The 16,706-nt window shown below is 37.4% G+C and overlaps 1 protein-coding gene across 3 annotated transcripts in view; it reads right to left on the bottom strand.

The window, feature by feature from the left end:
* Positions 1-11,298: 11,298 nt before the first annotated feature.
* The window catches only part of GRB14 (growth factor receptor bound protein 14), a 127,263-nt gene continuing 121,855 nt past the window's right edge, over positions 11,299-16,706 (bottom strand). For all 3 annotated transcript variants that reach the window (XM_055397921.2, XM_055397922.2, XM_055397924.2), the window contains 5 exons: positions 15,895-16,011; positions 15,731-15,803; positions 15,497-15,584; positions 13,191-13,284; positions 11,299-11,909 (listed from right to left, as the gene is read on the bottom strand). In XM_055397921.2, coding sequence (XP_055253896.2) covers positions 11,763-11,909; positions 13,191-13,284; positions 15,497-15,584; positions 15,731-15,803; positions 15,895-16,011 — 519 coding nt within the window. In that variant the 3' untranslated portion in view covers positions 11,299-11,762. The remainder of the gene's footprint in view (positions 11,910-13,190; positions 13,285-15,496; positions 15,585-15,730; positions 15,804-15,894; positions 16,012-16,706) is intronic.

Genomic DNA, 16,706 nt, shown 5'->3' on the forward strand with positions numbered 1-16,706 from the left:
TGGTCTGTTCCCTTGACTTTCTACCACAACACTCTTTCAAGTCCCTTGTCTATGTGGAGATTTCATGTCAGGTTTGGGAAAATGAACCGCTGTTAAACTGTACAAGCACACAGCAAACATCCTAGGAAATACGTCTTCAACGTCCATATTCTTGAGTCTTTTACAGCCTAGTCTCCGCAATTTGCCAATAGCCATCTTTAACCTCGGCTTCCAGCCTCCCACTCTCTCATCAGATCACTTGATTCATTCTCTTGCTGCCTCCCCTGTCTACTTCCATGCCCAAGTTCTTATCTTCCCATGCAAAATGAAGTTCTCTATACTGAACTCATTTTTTCAGCATCAAGTTTCAGACTCATCTTCCTACATAAAGAGGTGCTAAAAAAATAAGATAATTATTTTTCTAAGAATTCCAATGACATCTGTTCAAATTTTAACTTTGTCACCCTCATAATTATTACAATCTTCCTAGTTTTGGGACTTCACGGGTAGCTCAAATGGTGAAGACTCTGCCTGTGGTGCAGGAGACCTGAGTTTGATCCCTGGATCAGGAAGATCACCTGGAGAAGAACATGGTAACCCACTCCACTATTCTTGCCTAGAGAATTCCATGGACAGAGGAGCCTGGCAGGGTGCAGTCCAGGGGTTCACAAAGAGTCAGACATGACTGAGTGACTAACACTAGTTTCTTTGGCCCTAAACCTACTAATGGCAACCCACTCCAGTATTCTTGCCTGGAAAATCCCATGGACGGAGGAGCCTGGTGGGCTGCAGTCCATGGGGTGGCTAAGAGTCGGACACGACTGAGTGACTTCACTTTCACTTTTCACTTTCATGCATTGGAGAAGGAAATGGCAACCCACTCCTGTGTTCTTGCCTGGAAAATCCCAGGGATGGGGTAGCCTGTTGGGCTAACGTCTATGGGGTCGCACAGAGTCGGACACGACTGAAGCGACTTAGCAGCAGCAGCAAACCTACTAATAATTTCCAGCTCCTCCCTTTACTCCTTCGTGTCTCTCATCCAATGTCAGGTGTTAACACTGATGATTTCCTCCTCCATAAAATCATTTTTTCATGCCCATGACTGGAGAGCAGGCTCTCCTGATTATTGCCCAGATTACTGCAATAGCTTCATGATGGGCTATCCTCCTTTGGTTCTCCTCTTCTCCTTAGTCATCTAATACAGAGTTACTCTTCTAATCCAGATATCATCAGAGTACTTTTATCCTTTAATTATTATACTCATTGACTCAATAGATATTTTTGAGAATTTCTAATATGAAGAGCAAAGATAAAAAGACAAAGGTCATTTCTGATTTCAACAAGGTAAAGATGAAATGGGGTGGCACACTGAGGAACCTGGCATGACTTCTCCTGAACTAAAATGTAAACCACTTTGCCAAGCTTGCCTTTCCAGTTCTATTAGTCATGACCTTTCCCTCTGTCACATGCCCTGTACACTTCAGTTACAATGAAGCTATCATTTGCTGGAAGACTCTTAAATTTAACCTGTGCCCTTTCCACACTGGATGGCACTGCCACTCTCCCTTTGATGACACTCTCGGCTCTTTCTCCAAGGTTCAGCTTTATAAATGTTATCCCCACAAGCCTTCTAGGACCCGTCTCATTCTTTCCATCATTCAGCAAGTGTAACCAATGTCTCTCTCCCATTATATTTATAGTCTTATTCATCTTGGCTTCTGAGGCACCTTTGTATATCCAATACTGTAATATTTAATCTAGCAGTCCTTTTTTCTTCTTCCACTCAGTCATGTATTAGCTCAATTCCTGTGTTGTCTAGGTGGAAGGCAGGGTGTCTCTGGATCAGGTTTTTAGTCTTCTACATTTCCCACTTTATCAATATTATTTGGGGGAATGGAGATGGAAGTATGAGAATCTCAATTATCACTTTGTATTGTATTAACTACATTTCCCACTTTATCAATGTTATTTGGGGGAATGGAGATGAAAAGTATGAGAATCTCAATCATCACTTTGTATTAATCAAGTGGAAGGAAGCATGGGAGTCTGTAGGATCCGGTGCAGTAGGGACAGCTGTCCACATCATCTCTATGGGGGGTGGGGGTGGGGATGGGGTTGGGCACCCCCAACTATACTGCAACTGTGGCTGCTTCCATAAAAGCAGTCTTACGGGAAGGACTGAAACGAGGGCTGAGGCACAATATATGATGCATATTGTGCTGTTCTTGGCAGGAAGGGCGCACAAGTGGTGACATGGCAGATACTCAGTGGTTGAAAGGGCAATGTTCCAGGGAGGCAGAGTACCTAAATGTACAATCACTAACATGATTTTTTAGAAATACATCATTTAAGATTCTAGATTGTGTGCTAAGCACTTTACATGAATTTCATTTCACCACCCAACTGAAGAAGTAGTGATGATGCGGATAGTGCTGATGGTAATCTCCTTCACAGGAAACAAGAAACTATGACTTGGCCAAGGCTTCACAGCAAAGGCTGGCATCCAAATCTGCAAAGCATGACTTCAGAGCTACAATCTTAACTCTAGTTCCTAATGCCTGGGGTGGCATGTGGAGTTGAATTAGGAAGCAGTAAATTTTTTATAATTACAAAGCAAACTAGTGTGGTAAAGGACTAGTCACCTGATACTCTAACTGTAGAAACAAATATTTATGCTGGTTAAAAATTCATTTGGATTCCTTTCTCAAGTTGGGGAAATCTCTGCAATGACATTTTGGGTTAATATAGTTAGGTGCTCAGTCTGAAGGCTAGCCTTTCTCTTGTTCACTTCTATAATTTGTGACCCAAGATATATGCAACTAGAGACATTAGAAGTAGTGCCCTGGTTCTGAGCATTCCTAAGTGTTAAGTGGTAAAAGTGTGGGAGTCAGGGCTGGCAGGGAGTGATACATCCCACAAGAGGCAGGTATGAAGGTTTGGTTGAGGGTTAAATAAATGTTACTAGAAACCTGCAGGTCACACTACCGCATGATTCCACCTGGGGTCCGACTACATATATAATCGCACAGTTACAATTCTGTTATTACTTTGTTTTCAAATTCTATTTTATTTTATGCATTTAAAGGTATTCTGTGAAGGGAGTTCATAAATTTCACCAGAACTGAGAGATGGATCCAAAGCACAGAAAAGTTTAAGAATGCCTGGCAATAGGGAGAAGAGCTTTTTAAATAGTGGAGCCAGCTTGAAACACCAATTTGTAACATTACCAATGGTAATCTTTCCTCTCAGAGAAATCATAATTCAGGTGGCAGTCTGAGAGCAGTAACGTAACATAACTACCATATGTAGAGTTAGCACTGTTGGGGATCAGAAGCCAGAGACCACATGGGGCTCTTACTAACTGATGCTCTATCTGACTCCTTGCTACCCCCATGGACTGCAGTACGCAGGATTTCCCTGTCCTTCACCAACTCCCGGAACTTGTTCAAATTCAGGTACAGCAAGTCGGTGATGCCATCCAACTTTCTCATACTCTGTCGGTCCCTTCTCATGACTTCAATCTTTCTCAGTATCAGGTCTTTTCCAAAGAGTTATTTCTTCATATCAGGTGGCGAAAGTACTGGGGTTTCAGCTTCAGCATCAGTCCTTCCAGTGAATAATCAAGACTGATTTCCTTTAGGATGGACTGGTTGGATCTCCTTGCAGTCCAAGGGACTCTCAAGAGTCTTCTCCAGCACCACAGTACAAAAGTATCAATTCTTTGGTGATCAGCTTTCTTTATAGTCCAAATCTCACATCCATACATGACTAATGGAAAAACCATAGCTTTGATTAGACAGATCTTTGTTGGCAAAGTAATGTCTTTGCTTTTTAATATGCTGTCTAGGTTGGTCATATAGCTTTTCTTCCAAGGAGCAAGTGTCTTTTAACCTCATGACTTCAGTCACGATCTGCAGTGATTTTGGAGCCCAAGAAAATATAGTCTTTCACTGTTTCCATTGTTTCCCCATCTATTTGCCATGAAGTGAAAAGATGTCCTTTAATTATAGGGGACTGGAATGCAAAAGTAGGAAGTCAAGAAACACCTGGAGTAACAAGAAAATTTGGCCTTGGATTACAGAATGAAGCAGGGCAAAGGCTAATAGAGTTTTACCAAGAGAATGCACTGGTCATAGCAAACACCCTCTTCCAACAACACGAGAGAAGACTCTACACATGGACATCACCAGACGGTCAACACAGATATCAGGTTGATTATATTCTTTGCAGCCAAAGATGGAGAAGCTCTATACAGTCAGCAAAAACAAGACAGAGAGTTGACTGTGGCTCAGATCATGAACTCCTTATTGCCAAATTCAGACTTAAATTGAAGAAAGTGAGGAAAACCACTTGACCATTCAGGTATGAACTAAATCAAATCCCTTACGATTATACAGTGGAAGTGAGAAATAGATTTAAGGGACTAGATCTGATAGACAGAGTGCCTGATGAACTATGGACGGAGGTTCATGACATTGTAGAGGAGACAGGGATCAAGACTAGCCCCAAGAAAAAGAAATGCGAAAAAGCAAAATGGTTGTCTGCGGAGGTCTTACAAATAGCTGTGAAAAGAAGAGAAGCGAAAAGCAAAGGAGAAAAGGAAAGATATACCCTCTTGAATGCAGAGCTCCAAAGAATAGCAAGAAGAGAAAAGAAAGCCTTCCTCAGTGATCAGTGCAAAGAAATAGAGGAAAACAATAGGATGGGAAAGACTGGTGATCTCTTCAAGAAAATTAGAGATACCAAGGGAATATTTCATGCAAAGATGGGCTCGATAAAGGACAGAAATAGTATAGACCTGACAGAAGCAGAAGATATTAAGAGGTAACAAGAATACACAGACCTGTACAAAAAAGATCTTCATGACCCAGACAACCACGATGGTGTGATCACTGACCTAGAACCAGACATCCTGGAATGTGAAGTCAAGTGGGCCTTAGAAAGCATCACTACGAACAAAACTAGTGGAGGTGATGGAATTCCAGTTATTTCAAATCCTAAAAGATGATGTTATGAAAGTGCTGCACGTAATATGCCAGCAAATTTGGAAAACTCAGCAGTGGCCACAGGGCTGGAAAAGGTCAGTTTTCATTCCAATCCCAAAGAAAGGCAATGCCAAAGAATGCTCAAACTACCACACAACTGCACTCATCTCACATGCTAGTAAAGTAATGCTCAAAATTCTCCAAGTCAGGCTTCAGCAATAAGTGAACTGTGAACTTCCAGATGTTCAAGCTGGTTTTACAAAAGGCAGAGGAACCAGAGATCAAATTGCCAACATCCACTGGATTATCAAAGAGTAAGAGAGTTCCAGAAAAACATCTATTTCTTCTTTATTGACTATGCCAAAGCCTTTGACTGTGTGGATCACAATAAACTGTGGAAAATTTTGAAAGAGATAGGAGTACCAGACCACCTGAGAAATTTGTGTGTAGGTCAGGAAGCAACAGTTAAAACTGGACATGGAACAGACTGGTTTCAAATAGGAAAAGGAGTACATCAAGGCTGTATATTGTCACCCTGCTTATTTAACTTATATGCAGAGTACATCATGAGGAACGCTGGGCTGGAAGAAGCACAAGCTGGAATCAAGATGCTGGGAGAAATATCAATAACCTCAGATATGCAGATGACACCACCCTTATGGCAGAAAGTGAAGAAGAACTAAAGAGCCTCTTGATGAAAATGAAAGAGAGTGAAAAAAATCAGCTTAAAACTCAACATTCAGAAAACTAAGATCATGGCATCCGGTCTCATCACTTCATGGCAAATAGATGGGGAAACAGTGGAAATAGTGGCACACTTTATTTTATTGGGCTCCAAAATTACTGCAGATGGTGACTGCAGCCATGAAATTAAAAGACGCTTACTCCTTGGAAGGACAGTTATGACCAACCTAGATAGCAATTAAAAAGCAGAGACATTACTTTGCCAGCAAAGGTCCATCTAATCAAAGCTGTGGTTTTTTCAGTAGTCATGTATGGATGTGAGAGGTGGACTATAAAGAAAGCTGAGTGCCGGAGAATCGATGCTTTTGAACTGTGGTGCTGGAGAAGACCCTTGGACAGCAAGGAGATCCAACCAGTCCATCCTAAAGGGAATCAGTACTGAATATTCATTGGAAGGACTGATGGTGAAGCTGATACTTACTCCAATACTTTGGCCTCCTGATGCGAAGAGCTGACTCATTTGAAAAGACCTGATGCTGGGAAAGATTGAAGGCGGGAGAAGAAGGGGATGACAGATGATGAGATGGTTGGATGGCATCACCAACTCAGTGTACATGAGTTTTAGTAAGCTCCGGGAGATGGTGATGGACAGGGAGGCCTGATGTGCTGCAGTACCTGAGGTCCCAAAGAGTTGGACACAACTGAGCGACTGAACTGAACTGATGGAACTAGATGCCATGATCTTAGTTTTCTGAATGGTGAGTTGTTTTTTTTTTTTTTTACATGTAAAACTGACAAAATTTTAATATTAGATGTTTCTACATAGTGGAATTACATGAATTTTTTTTTTTACAGTTCATAACTTTTATAAATAAAATAAATTAAATGTACAGTGAATAAGTTCTCTGAAATATTTCAATATTTCTGCAGGTTTAGTAACATCATAAAATACATTTCAACTAAAATTCACAAATCTAAAAACCTGTTAGGCATTTTTAGGCGTTTTAAGATGGAAATGAAGACCAATGTTACATCGTAATATGCCAATTACAAATAGTACTTCAAATAGCAAATACTACAGTTTGTCCCAAACTTTAAAAACTATTCATGAACTCAACACTGAACTATTGATGGCTATGAGAATTGTTTCCTAGCCTTTTTGAAAATTTCAACCCATTTACGTTTAAGGTAATTATTGATAAGTACGATCCCGTAGCCATTTTCTTTATTGCTTTGAGTTCAAGTTTATACACTCTTTCTGTGTATCCTGTCTATAGAAGATCCTTTAGCATTTGTTGGAGAGCTGGTTTGGTGATGCTGAATTCCCTCAGCTTTTGCTTGTCTGTAAAGCTTTTGATTTCTCCTTCATATTTGAATGAGATCCTTGCTGGGTATAGTAATCTGGGCTGTAGGGTATTTTCTTTCATCACTTTAAGTATGTCTTGCCACTCCCTTCTGGCCTGAAGAGTTTCTGTTGAAAGATCAGCTGTTATCCTTATGGGAATCCCCTTATGTGTTATTTGCTGCTTTTCCCTTGCTGCTTTTAATATTTGTTCTTTGTGTTTGATCTTTGTTAATTTGATTAATATGTGTCTTGGAGTATTTCGCCTTGGGTTTATCCTGATGGGGACTCTCTGGGTTTCTTGGACTTGGGTGATTATTTCTTTCCCCATTTTAGGGAAGTTTTCAACTATTATCTCCTCAAGTATTCTCTCATGGTCTTTCTTTTTGTCTTCTTCTTCTGGGACTCCTATGATTCGAATGTTGGAGCGTTTAACATTGTCCCAGAGGTCTCTAATATTGTCCTCATTTCTTTTAATTCGTTTTTCTTTTTTCCTCTCTGTTTCATTTATTGCTACAATTCTATCTTCTAGTTCGCTTATCCTGCCTTCTGCTTCTGTTATTCTACTGTTTGTTCCCTCCAGAGTGTTTCTGATCTCATCTATTGCATTATTCATTGTATATTGACTCTTTTTTATTTCTTCTAAGTCCTTATTAAATCTTTCTTCCATCTTCTCAATCCTTTTCTCCAGGTTATTTATCTGTAACTCTATTTTGCTTTCAAGATTTTGAATCATTTTCACCATCAAAATTTGAAATTCTTTATCAGGTAAATTCCCTATATCTTCTTCTTTTGTTTGTGTTGGTGGGCAATTATCTCGTTCCTTTACTTGCTGGGTGTTTCTCTGCCTCTTCATCCTGCTTATATTGCTTTGCTTGGGGTGGCCTTTCCCTCTTCTTGCAGTTTGTGGAGTTCTCTTTATTACGTAGTTTCTTCGCTGTGTGTGGGGTTGGACGGGTGACTTGTCCGGGTTCCCTGGTTAGGGAAGCATGTGTCGGTGTTCTGGTGGGTGGAGCTGGATTTCTTCTCTCTCCTTTAGAAGACAATGGGCTGCTTTTCTGGGAGCCTGATGTCCTCTGCCAGTATTCAGAAGTTGTTTTGTGGACTTTACTCCACGTTCAAATGTTCTTTTGATGAATTTGTGGGGGAGAAAGTGGTCTTGCCATCTTATCCCTCCGCCATCTTGTTCCTTCCTCCCCAGAACACTGGATTCTTATATTCCACTTGGTCGTGGAGTATCTCTTCCCAGCTGCTCCAGCAAGGCGCAGCCACTGTACCTTACCTTGGACGAGGGGTATCTCCTCAAGGCCGCGCCTCCTGCTTTGAATGTAGATCAGCTCCTCTCGGCCCTCCGGTGCCCAAGCAGCCACCGCCTCCTGAACGTGGTACAGCTCCTCTCGGCCACCGCCCTAACCCTGGGCGCGGGGTAGCTCATCTCAGCCACGATTCTCCACGTGGTCGGTTGCACCAGAGCCGGGCCTCTCCCGCGTCTGCGCCTGCGCCGCCGGAGCCGGGCGTCTCCCGCGTCTGCCTGAATGGTGAGTTTTAAGCCAACTTTTTCACTCTCTTTCACCTTTATCAAGAGACTCTTTAGTTCCTCTTTGCTTTCTGCCATAATGGCGGTGTCATCTGCATATCTGAGGTTATTGATATTTCTCCCAGCAATCTTGATTCCAGCTTGTGCTTCATCCAGCCCAGTATTTCACATGATGTACTCTGTGTATAAGTTACATAAGCAAGGTGACAATATACAGCCTTAACATACTCCTTTCCTGATTTGAAACCAGTCTGTTGTCCCTTGTCCAGTTCTGTTGCTTCTTGACCTGCATACAGTTTTCTCAGGAGGCAGGTTAGGTTGACTTGTATTCCCATCTCTTTAAGAATTTTCCACAGTTTGTTGTGATCCACGCAGCCAAAGGCTTTAGCATAGTCAATGAAGCAGATGTTTTTCTGGAATTCTCTTGCTTAAGTGATGTTGACCACCCTAAAATAAAGTTAACACAAAAATCTCCAACTGATATATCAGTCAGATCTTATACTATTATATATGTGAAATAAGTAATTATTCTGAATTAATAAACACTCCTAGTAATTTTTATCTTGTCTGACTAGATCTCCTGAATGTTTCAAAATAAATAATTCTCCCATACAAAAAAAAAAAAAAAAGAAACAGAATAATGTGGATGTACCAGATCTGCTTTTTTTTTTTCTTTCTAGGACTGTATACTTACTTTAACATATGAAACACAAAAAAAGAAGAAAACACAACTAATCTGTCCTAATCCTTATCAAAAAATGGTGTGATAGCAACAAGATCAAACCAGTCAGTCCTAAGGAAATCAACCCTGAATAATCATTGCGAGGACTGATTTCAAAGGTGAAACTACCATACTTTGGCCACTTGATGTTAAGAACTGACTCTTTGGAAAAGACCCTGATGCTGGGAAAGACTGAAGGCAGGAGGAGAAGGGGACAACAGAGGATGAGATGGTTGGATGATATCCCTGACTCATCGAACATGAGTTTGAGTTAGCTCCGGGAGATGGTAAAGGACAGGGAAGCCTGGTATGCTGCCGTCTATGGGGTCACAAAGAGTCGGACACGATATATCAGCTGCGCAACAAGCAGAATTTGGCTAAACCAAAATGAAAAATAATCCAAAGGTATTAATTTGTATTTTTCTTGGAAATTCATTTTAATACTGTACTACCTCTGGATTTATCTGACACTCTCAGATTTAATTTCCTATAAGGTATATATACTAATTAACACCTGTTCAAAATTATTTATCAGAAAAGAATCAGAAAGTATAATGTCAATCTTTCCTCAATAATTTTTCTTGGCTCATGCTTTAAGATCAAAGTGAGCAATTATGTACAAAATCTGGGCTCCACAATAATAAATTTAGATAATGAATGAAATTAGAGATACAATAGCAAAGACAAGCACACGTTGGTCAATTTATGAAAGTCTAGCATTTAAAACAGGACATTTTCTGATACTGTCAATTTGACCCTGCTGCAAAACAAGAAAATGCATATCATTCAAAACAAAGTATTTTTACAAATCAGAAATAATCCAAGATATTCTACAAAGTTGAAAGGGTCAAGTGTGTTTACCTCTTCCTCTTTTATTTAGAGATCCTGTGTATCATCCAAGCCTTTGTAAGACACCAGATCTATCTCTTTTTTTTTTTGGTGTTTTTAAGATTTATTTTTTAATCGAAGAATAATTGCTTTATATAATTTTATTGGTTTCTGCCAAATATCAACATGAATCAGTTCCAGGTATATATAAATATGGACAGATCAATCTTTTATAACATCAGATTTGTGTTCTAAGTTTTGGTATTTTAAGAATTAGGTTTAAACTGGCTAAAAATAAATTGAGTACTTTAAATTCTGTCAATAATTCTTTTCTAGTAACAGCTGATTTTATTAGCATTTTGTGAATGTTTTCAAATGCTCTATTACTAAAAATGTATAGTTATTTAAAACTAAAGTATGCATTTTTAAAATATTATTCTTAAAAAAATCTTAACTTTCCCACATTTTACAAGGATCAGAGCAGATGGGCAACATTGTGTATTGTGTTAATATTTTTTTGCTGTTTAACTTCTCATCCTTTTTTAGAACACTGAATACCCTTCTCACAAAAAGTAGGAAAAATAGAGATAGAATCCCAACAAAAGCTTTCTCGATGGTCTCAGGGAGGTGATAAAGGAGGCTGGTGTCACAACTTTCCGAAACCTTTGTCTTCCATAGTGATGTTGCCAAGGTAAGAAACTGAAAAGAGGGTATGAAAAGAGAAAAGCATGGATTTATCTATTTAAATCTTAATAGATTTTTACATCTTTGATTTTAACATTTTGATCAGGTTAATGATCTACCTGTATAAGGATCTAAAGAACCTTCTGAAAGTTACAGCATGGGACAAATGGGAAATATTAAGGTGAAAATGTTACACTGTCATAAATTTACATGCCATGAGAAAGCACGTGAAAATTATCTAAATCCCCTCTACATTTTGATCATTTTCTTTTTTTTTTTACATTTTGATCATTTTCTTAAAAACAGGTAGATAGTCACAGTCAATCCTTAAATAAATGAAAAAAAATGCAATAAATAATGTCACTGATAGGTACAATACCAGTGTAAATATTACAGTATAATTAATAATTTAATATGTAATAAAAGTCATTCTGAAAAATCAATATATTTCAAAATAATTTTAAGCTGTTATTTCAAAAGATGTTCTTAAGGTTATAATAAACTCAGAAAATATACAATTCAAAATAGTTTTTAGTTTTATTAACAGGTGGCGAGTAGCTTCTTTTAATTGATAATTCCAATTTTTATCATACTTCTTAAGTTATAAAAAACAGTAGCATAATTGAAATTCAGTCCACAAATAATTCATTCTGAGCCTCAAATTTTTTTCACATTTTGTGACTGCGAAGTCTAATGCTGCTATAGTAAATAAGGACAGAAAGATGTCTAAATTATGAATATTTGAAGAAAATATTATAATAATATAAAATCACACAAGAACACACCAAATCATTTTTTTCTGAGGTTTAATTTTAACTAATGATTTTTAAATGATGAAGGTAATGTCAATCCAAATCTTGAATTATTTGTAATGTACAAACTATTTTTTGTAATTGTAGGTGAAATAGATTATTTTCACCATGGCAATGCCTTCACCCTTATTTATGGTCTTTTTCTTGAGTTCTTTTTCCTCAACAGTTTAACAAGTCACTTCTGGTTTGGCTAAAGTGCAATCCTAGCACAATAATGTTTCAGCTTGCAAGGAAGAACGCCCTTATTGAGTTGATAGAACTCCACCAACTGGATTAGATCCGTAAATCTTGTATGTCCATCATCTAGGGTGTGGAACATCTCACCATCATCTTCCACCTGAAACAGGAAAAACAACAAACCAGTAAGAAGGGAAAAAACTACTCAGAAAGTCAATCATGTTCTATTGCACACTGCATCTTTAAATGCCAAAACTGACACATTTATAATACTAAAGGACAGTGAAAAGAAGATTTTGACACATCCACTTCTTTTTTGTACCTTTACTTGCATTTAAAGGAAATATCATCTGATCCCAAGGTAAGCAATGTGGCTCTACTTCCTGTATCTTTAACTCTCTTAACATTCTGTAGTTAGAATAGTAGGACAAGTCTGAATCAATACAGTACACAGTGAGAAATTTGCACTATTTAGTGTAAGAGTAAACAAAAGACTTTAGTATGCCTACCCTCAGAAATTAATTTCCATTTCTAATCGCTGTCTACCTAAAGCCTCACTTTGTATATCTAAAAACGAATATCCACCAGAATTTGTATCAGTAAATTGATTGTGGAGCAGTCAAACATTATGTTAACGGAATGACAGGTTGGTTTGGTTTTTTTTTTCCCTTTGCATTGAGATCTTTGGGCATTAAGCAGTTGATAACTTGCCAGGGATGTCACTCACATAATCAAATGCAGTCAGGAAGAAACTTCATATGGATTGGATAACTTCAAAAAGAGTTCATTTGAAAAAAGAAAATACTAGCAACTTAGCAATTTCATGTTAATACTTTCTTGAAAGCAGACTGGATCTCTGTTCCACACTATCTGGTTCTAATACACAGACCACATGCAAAATACATGCAGGCATGCACATACACACACACACATGCAGCAGAAGCAGTAACAACAACAAAATCTCAAAGCAAGCTGTGCCACCTGGAAACAGAATCACATTTTTAAAAGGTGCTCAGAATAGTTTAAATAATGATCACCTGTGCTACAAACACCTGCTTATATATCCATAGTGATAACTATAAACAAAACTACAAAAAAACATTTTGGGGACAAGAGAGGAGAATGTGCTTTAAAATAATGGCTTTTAAAGAACCACTAGTAGATTTCAGGAGAAAGAATTTTCAGTGGCCTTTTAATAATAGGTGGCATGGGGTCTATACAATATTACCAAATCATATTTCATGAGAAAATTTAATTTTTACAATTCCTGTATTTCTTATATTAATTCAGACTCATAAAACCATTTCTGCCATACTTAACTCTAGTCAAAGCACAAGTTCCCATATTATATTTAATAAAAGACCAAAGAAAACTAAAGTCTCCAAAAGCTTATGCATTAAGATCATCTCTAATACACGAATAAGAAATCACAAATACTTACTGGTATAATTTGAAAGTGCTTTATTTTTTGTCCATGACTCATTGACAGTACAAATGTTTTGGGGTTACTCTGACTATCCCGTACCAAGAAAACTCTAAAGAGAGAGAAGAGATTTCAATATTTTTCTACATTTATTCATGGATTTCATAGAAATATGGCCTATACCAAATCCTGGAATTATATTCCTAAATGTAGCCAGAGTTTTCCTTTACTGTGTATTCAATGATAGGATTATCCAACATGGTAAACAATATGGTATGATATACTCTAATACTATAAAACTATCATTGGAACTAATTTAAATAGTATAAATACACAGTCATTTGTCAGATTTTTTGCTCACAATAACCAATATAAAGCTATGGTGACATCAACAATTATTGCCAAGTCCTTTTTCCACTGGGAAGTTGGGTAATCATGCACCTCTTTGGTACAGAGAATGAATCATTAGCATATTGTTACTTCTGGGTCATGCAAGGTCCTGCAGAAAGAAAATTTTTAGAATTAAAAAATTTTAAACCCACTCTTCTATATTGGATCGTTTTTTTCTTTTTTTGGATTCTGGTTCCTACTATTACATACAACTGAAACTGAGAAGTGAATATATTCTAAAAAATCAATCCTGAAACCATTAAATGTTTGAGCAAAATATTTTTAGTAAAAGAAACACCCAAACAACATTTACTTCAACCTTGAAAAAGGTAGCATAAACTCTATAACAGCCTAGAAAAACAAGACATGTCCTAATGGCCTAAGAAAAACGTGGCCAGGCGTGGATTCTTATTAACTGGCAACTCAGCGCTTCACCATCTCTGTATTAATTGCTGGCAAACAGACTGTGCGAACAGTCCTGCTGGTGACTCCAATACTAATCTCACTGTGCCTGGGGAAAGAGACAGCCAAATGTGAGCCATCACAGACGTCTGACAAGATTATCCATTTCATCTGTGCTGTGTGATTCTGACGTTACATCTCTGGGAGATGGGACAAAAGGGAGTTTCCTTGGTCAGTCAAGCTCTGTCTCACCCCATTGCTGATTCCTGAATGGATCCACACTACCACCTAGTGGACTGCCTGACAGCATCACATCTTTCCAAAAGGAACACCAAAAGCAATCTTTTTAAAATTAAAAAACGTAAAACATAACGATACTGTCATTCTTTATGCAGTTATGTCATTCAATTCAAAAGAGTGGGCTCAGAAATAAGGAAAATTATAATCCTCCAAAACATTTTGACAATTCTTTGTGATTTATTTCTTTTATTGGTTTTATCAGATGGTATTTCTGCTGATTGTTCAGATTTAATCTAAAAAGATCTAGTTCCATGCAGAGTATATTGAAATATTTTCTTGTTTAGAGTCTACTGAAATGCTGACTTGCTATTAATAATCTTCTACATGAAAATGCATTTTTGTCCAAATGTCTGTATTAAATCACCTTGAAATCTTGCCATCATCTTAATCCAACCCTTGAAGATATAAGATCCCATTACCACTTGTTTAAATTGATGCTGGTTTTATTTTCCATCCAAACCTCAATATAACCTCCTTAATTTGTACTGCATTTAGGAATAAAATTCAGCTAATATTATATTATAGGAAGTATCTGTAACATGAATAATTTGAGAAGAATAAAATTCTTTAGACCATAAATCTTGCATAATAAATTTTCTGCTTCTCCTATGTCTTCTATGGTATCCCACTAAAAGGTAACATGAGAAGAGTTAAAAAGTACTATTTTCATAGGTTTATATTACTTGAAACTGTTAAAATTTAGAGGAAAGAAATGGGATGTAAACAGAAAAACATGACATAGTCTAAGTACATAAGAAACAGCTTTTTACTTTACTTTTACGTTTTACTTTAACACACCCTCCATCAAACTTAAAAAATGTGTTAACATGTAAGATGTGGTTCGTGGTTTTGTAAGATGCGATTTTGTCATGACACAAACCATACTTTGCCATTGTACTAATCAATTCAAATCAAAATGTTGACACGCCAAAACGAGTTCAGTTTTTCCCCCATCAATTAATATCTGAGATGCACAGAATGGGAAAATATTAACTATCACTGTTTAAGACCAGAGAATCCTATTCAACTATCTTCTTTATGGACAAAGACTATGAAACCACTATGTAACAGGTATTGTCTAGGTATTGCTAGGATTCAGTGGCAACCATCCTTACAGCACAAAGTCCCTTCTGTTTTATTGAGCCGAAATCAAAACTCTCTCTGTGTGCTGAATAAGTAAGTACTGATTATCGGAGAAATCGGAAATCAGTGCTATTCAAAATCTAACTTACCCATCCACTAGACCTTGCTGAATAATCAATCGCTGAGCTTCCTCTCTAGAAATTTTGTGGTGAAACCATGGTTGGGACCGGTGGATAGCTGAAGAAATAGAGTGGGGTAATACAAGATTTGTTTGAAACGATCATAGTCTAATTACATGTACTTTGACCCTCGCCCCGCAGTGACTACATCTAAATGCAGTCTTCCCACCCAGCTGGTCACAGTGACTGTGAGCACAGACATACCCATGTTTGTGGCAGAGCTCTGTGAAGACGCAGTGGGGCTACCGTGACTGCCCAGGCGTAAACATCCTTTTTTCTGAATAAGGAAGTGGGAAACAAATTTCAACTTTTGGGGTGAAACAAATTCAAATCATAAATATTTTAAAGAACATGAAGCTAATCTGTACCCTCCAAGCTAGTCCTTCTTCAACTGCAACGGAAAGGGCTTCAGTGGGATTTTCTATAACTCTGGTTTTCTGGCCTGAGAAGTCCATTGCTACCAGGGAATTCTCTGATATACTTCTCTGGAAAAAAGCACATTTTTTTTTACCTTGAAAATACCTTTGAAGTTACCTTTCAGTCCTTTGCTGGCAATACATTTCCATTTTAGGATAAGGTTCCAAAGGTAACTAGCAGGAAATTAAAAAGTTAACAATACATACTGAACAGGAAATGATGCTATAAAATAATTGGTTTAAGTAGGTTACACAGTTATTTGTTAAAGTCACTGAATTAAGAGAGATTAATAGCTTTCAAGGTAAGCATGTTTTTCTCCTAAAGCAACCCTGTATCTTTGTATCCATTTAAGCAGAAAAATACCAATTTACAAAAAAATAACCCTTCATATGGCTAAAAATATCCATTGCTTCCAAATTCATCTCTCTATTATGCTTTGAAATTCATCAATGATTATTTAAATATTAAATCTACCTACTTATACAACAGCTTTTAATAAGATTCAAGATACACTAAAACTATAACAGATTGATTTACATTACTTCTTTAGAAAGAAATGGTACTCATATTTTATAATTAACCAACAACATGTATTTTAAAAGTTTATCACATCAACTTTCCTCTAACTTTGAAAATGAAATTTAATGAAATAATTCAGATAACTCCATAATATTAAAATTTCTATGATTTAGTATGTGAATATTTTTTCATCTTGTGGGCATAAACATGGCAAAATGAGAGTTGCAAAAATTAGTCTGAATGA

The sequence above is a fragment of the Moschus berezovskii genome, chromosome 2 (genome assembly GCF_049115385.1).
Source record: "Moschus berezovskii isolate FMDL1 chromosome 2, NW_MosBer_1.0, whole genome shotgun sequence".
Lineage (NCBI taxonomy): Eukaryota > Metazoa > Chordata > Mammalia > Artiodactyla > Moschidae > Moschus > Moschus berezovskii.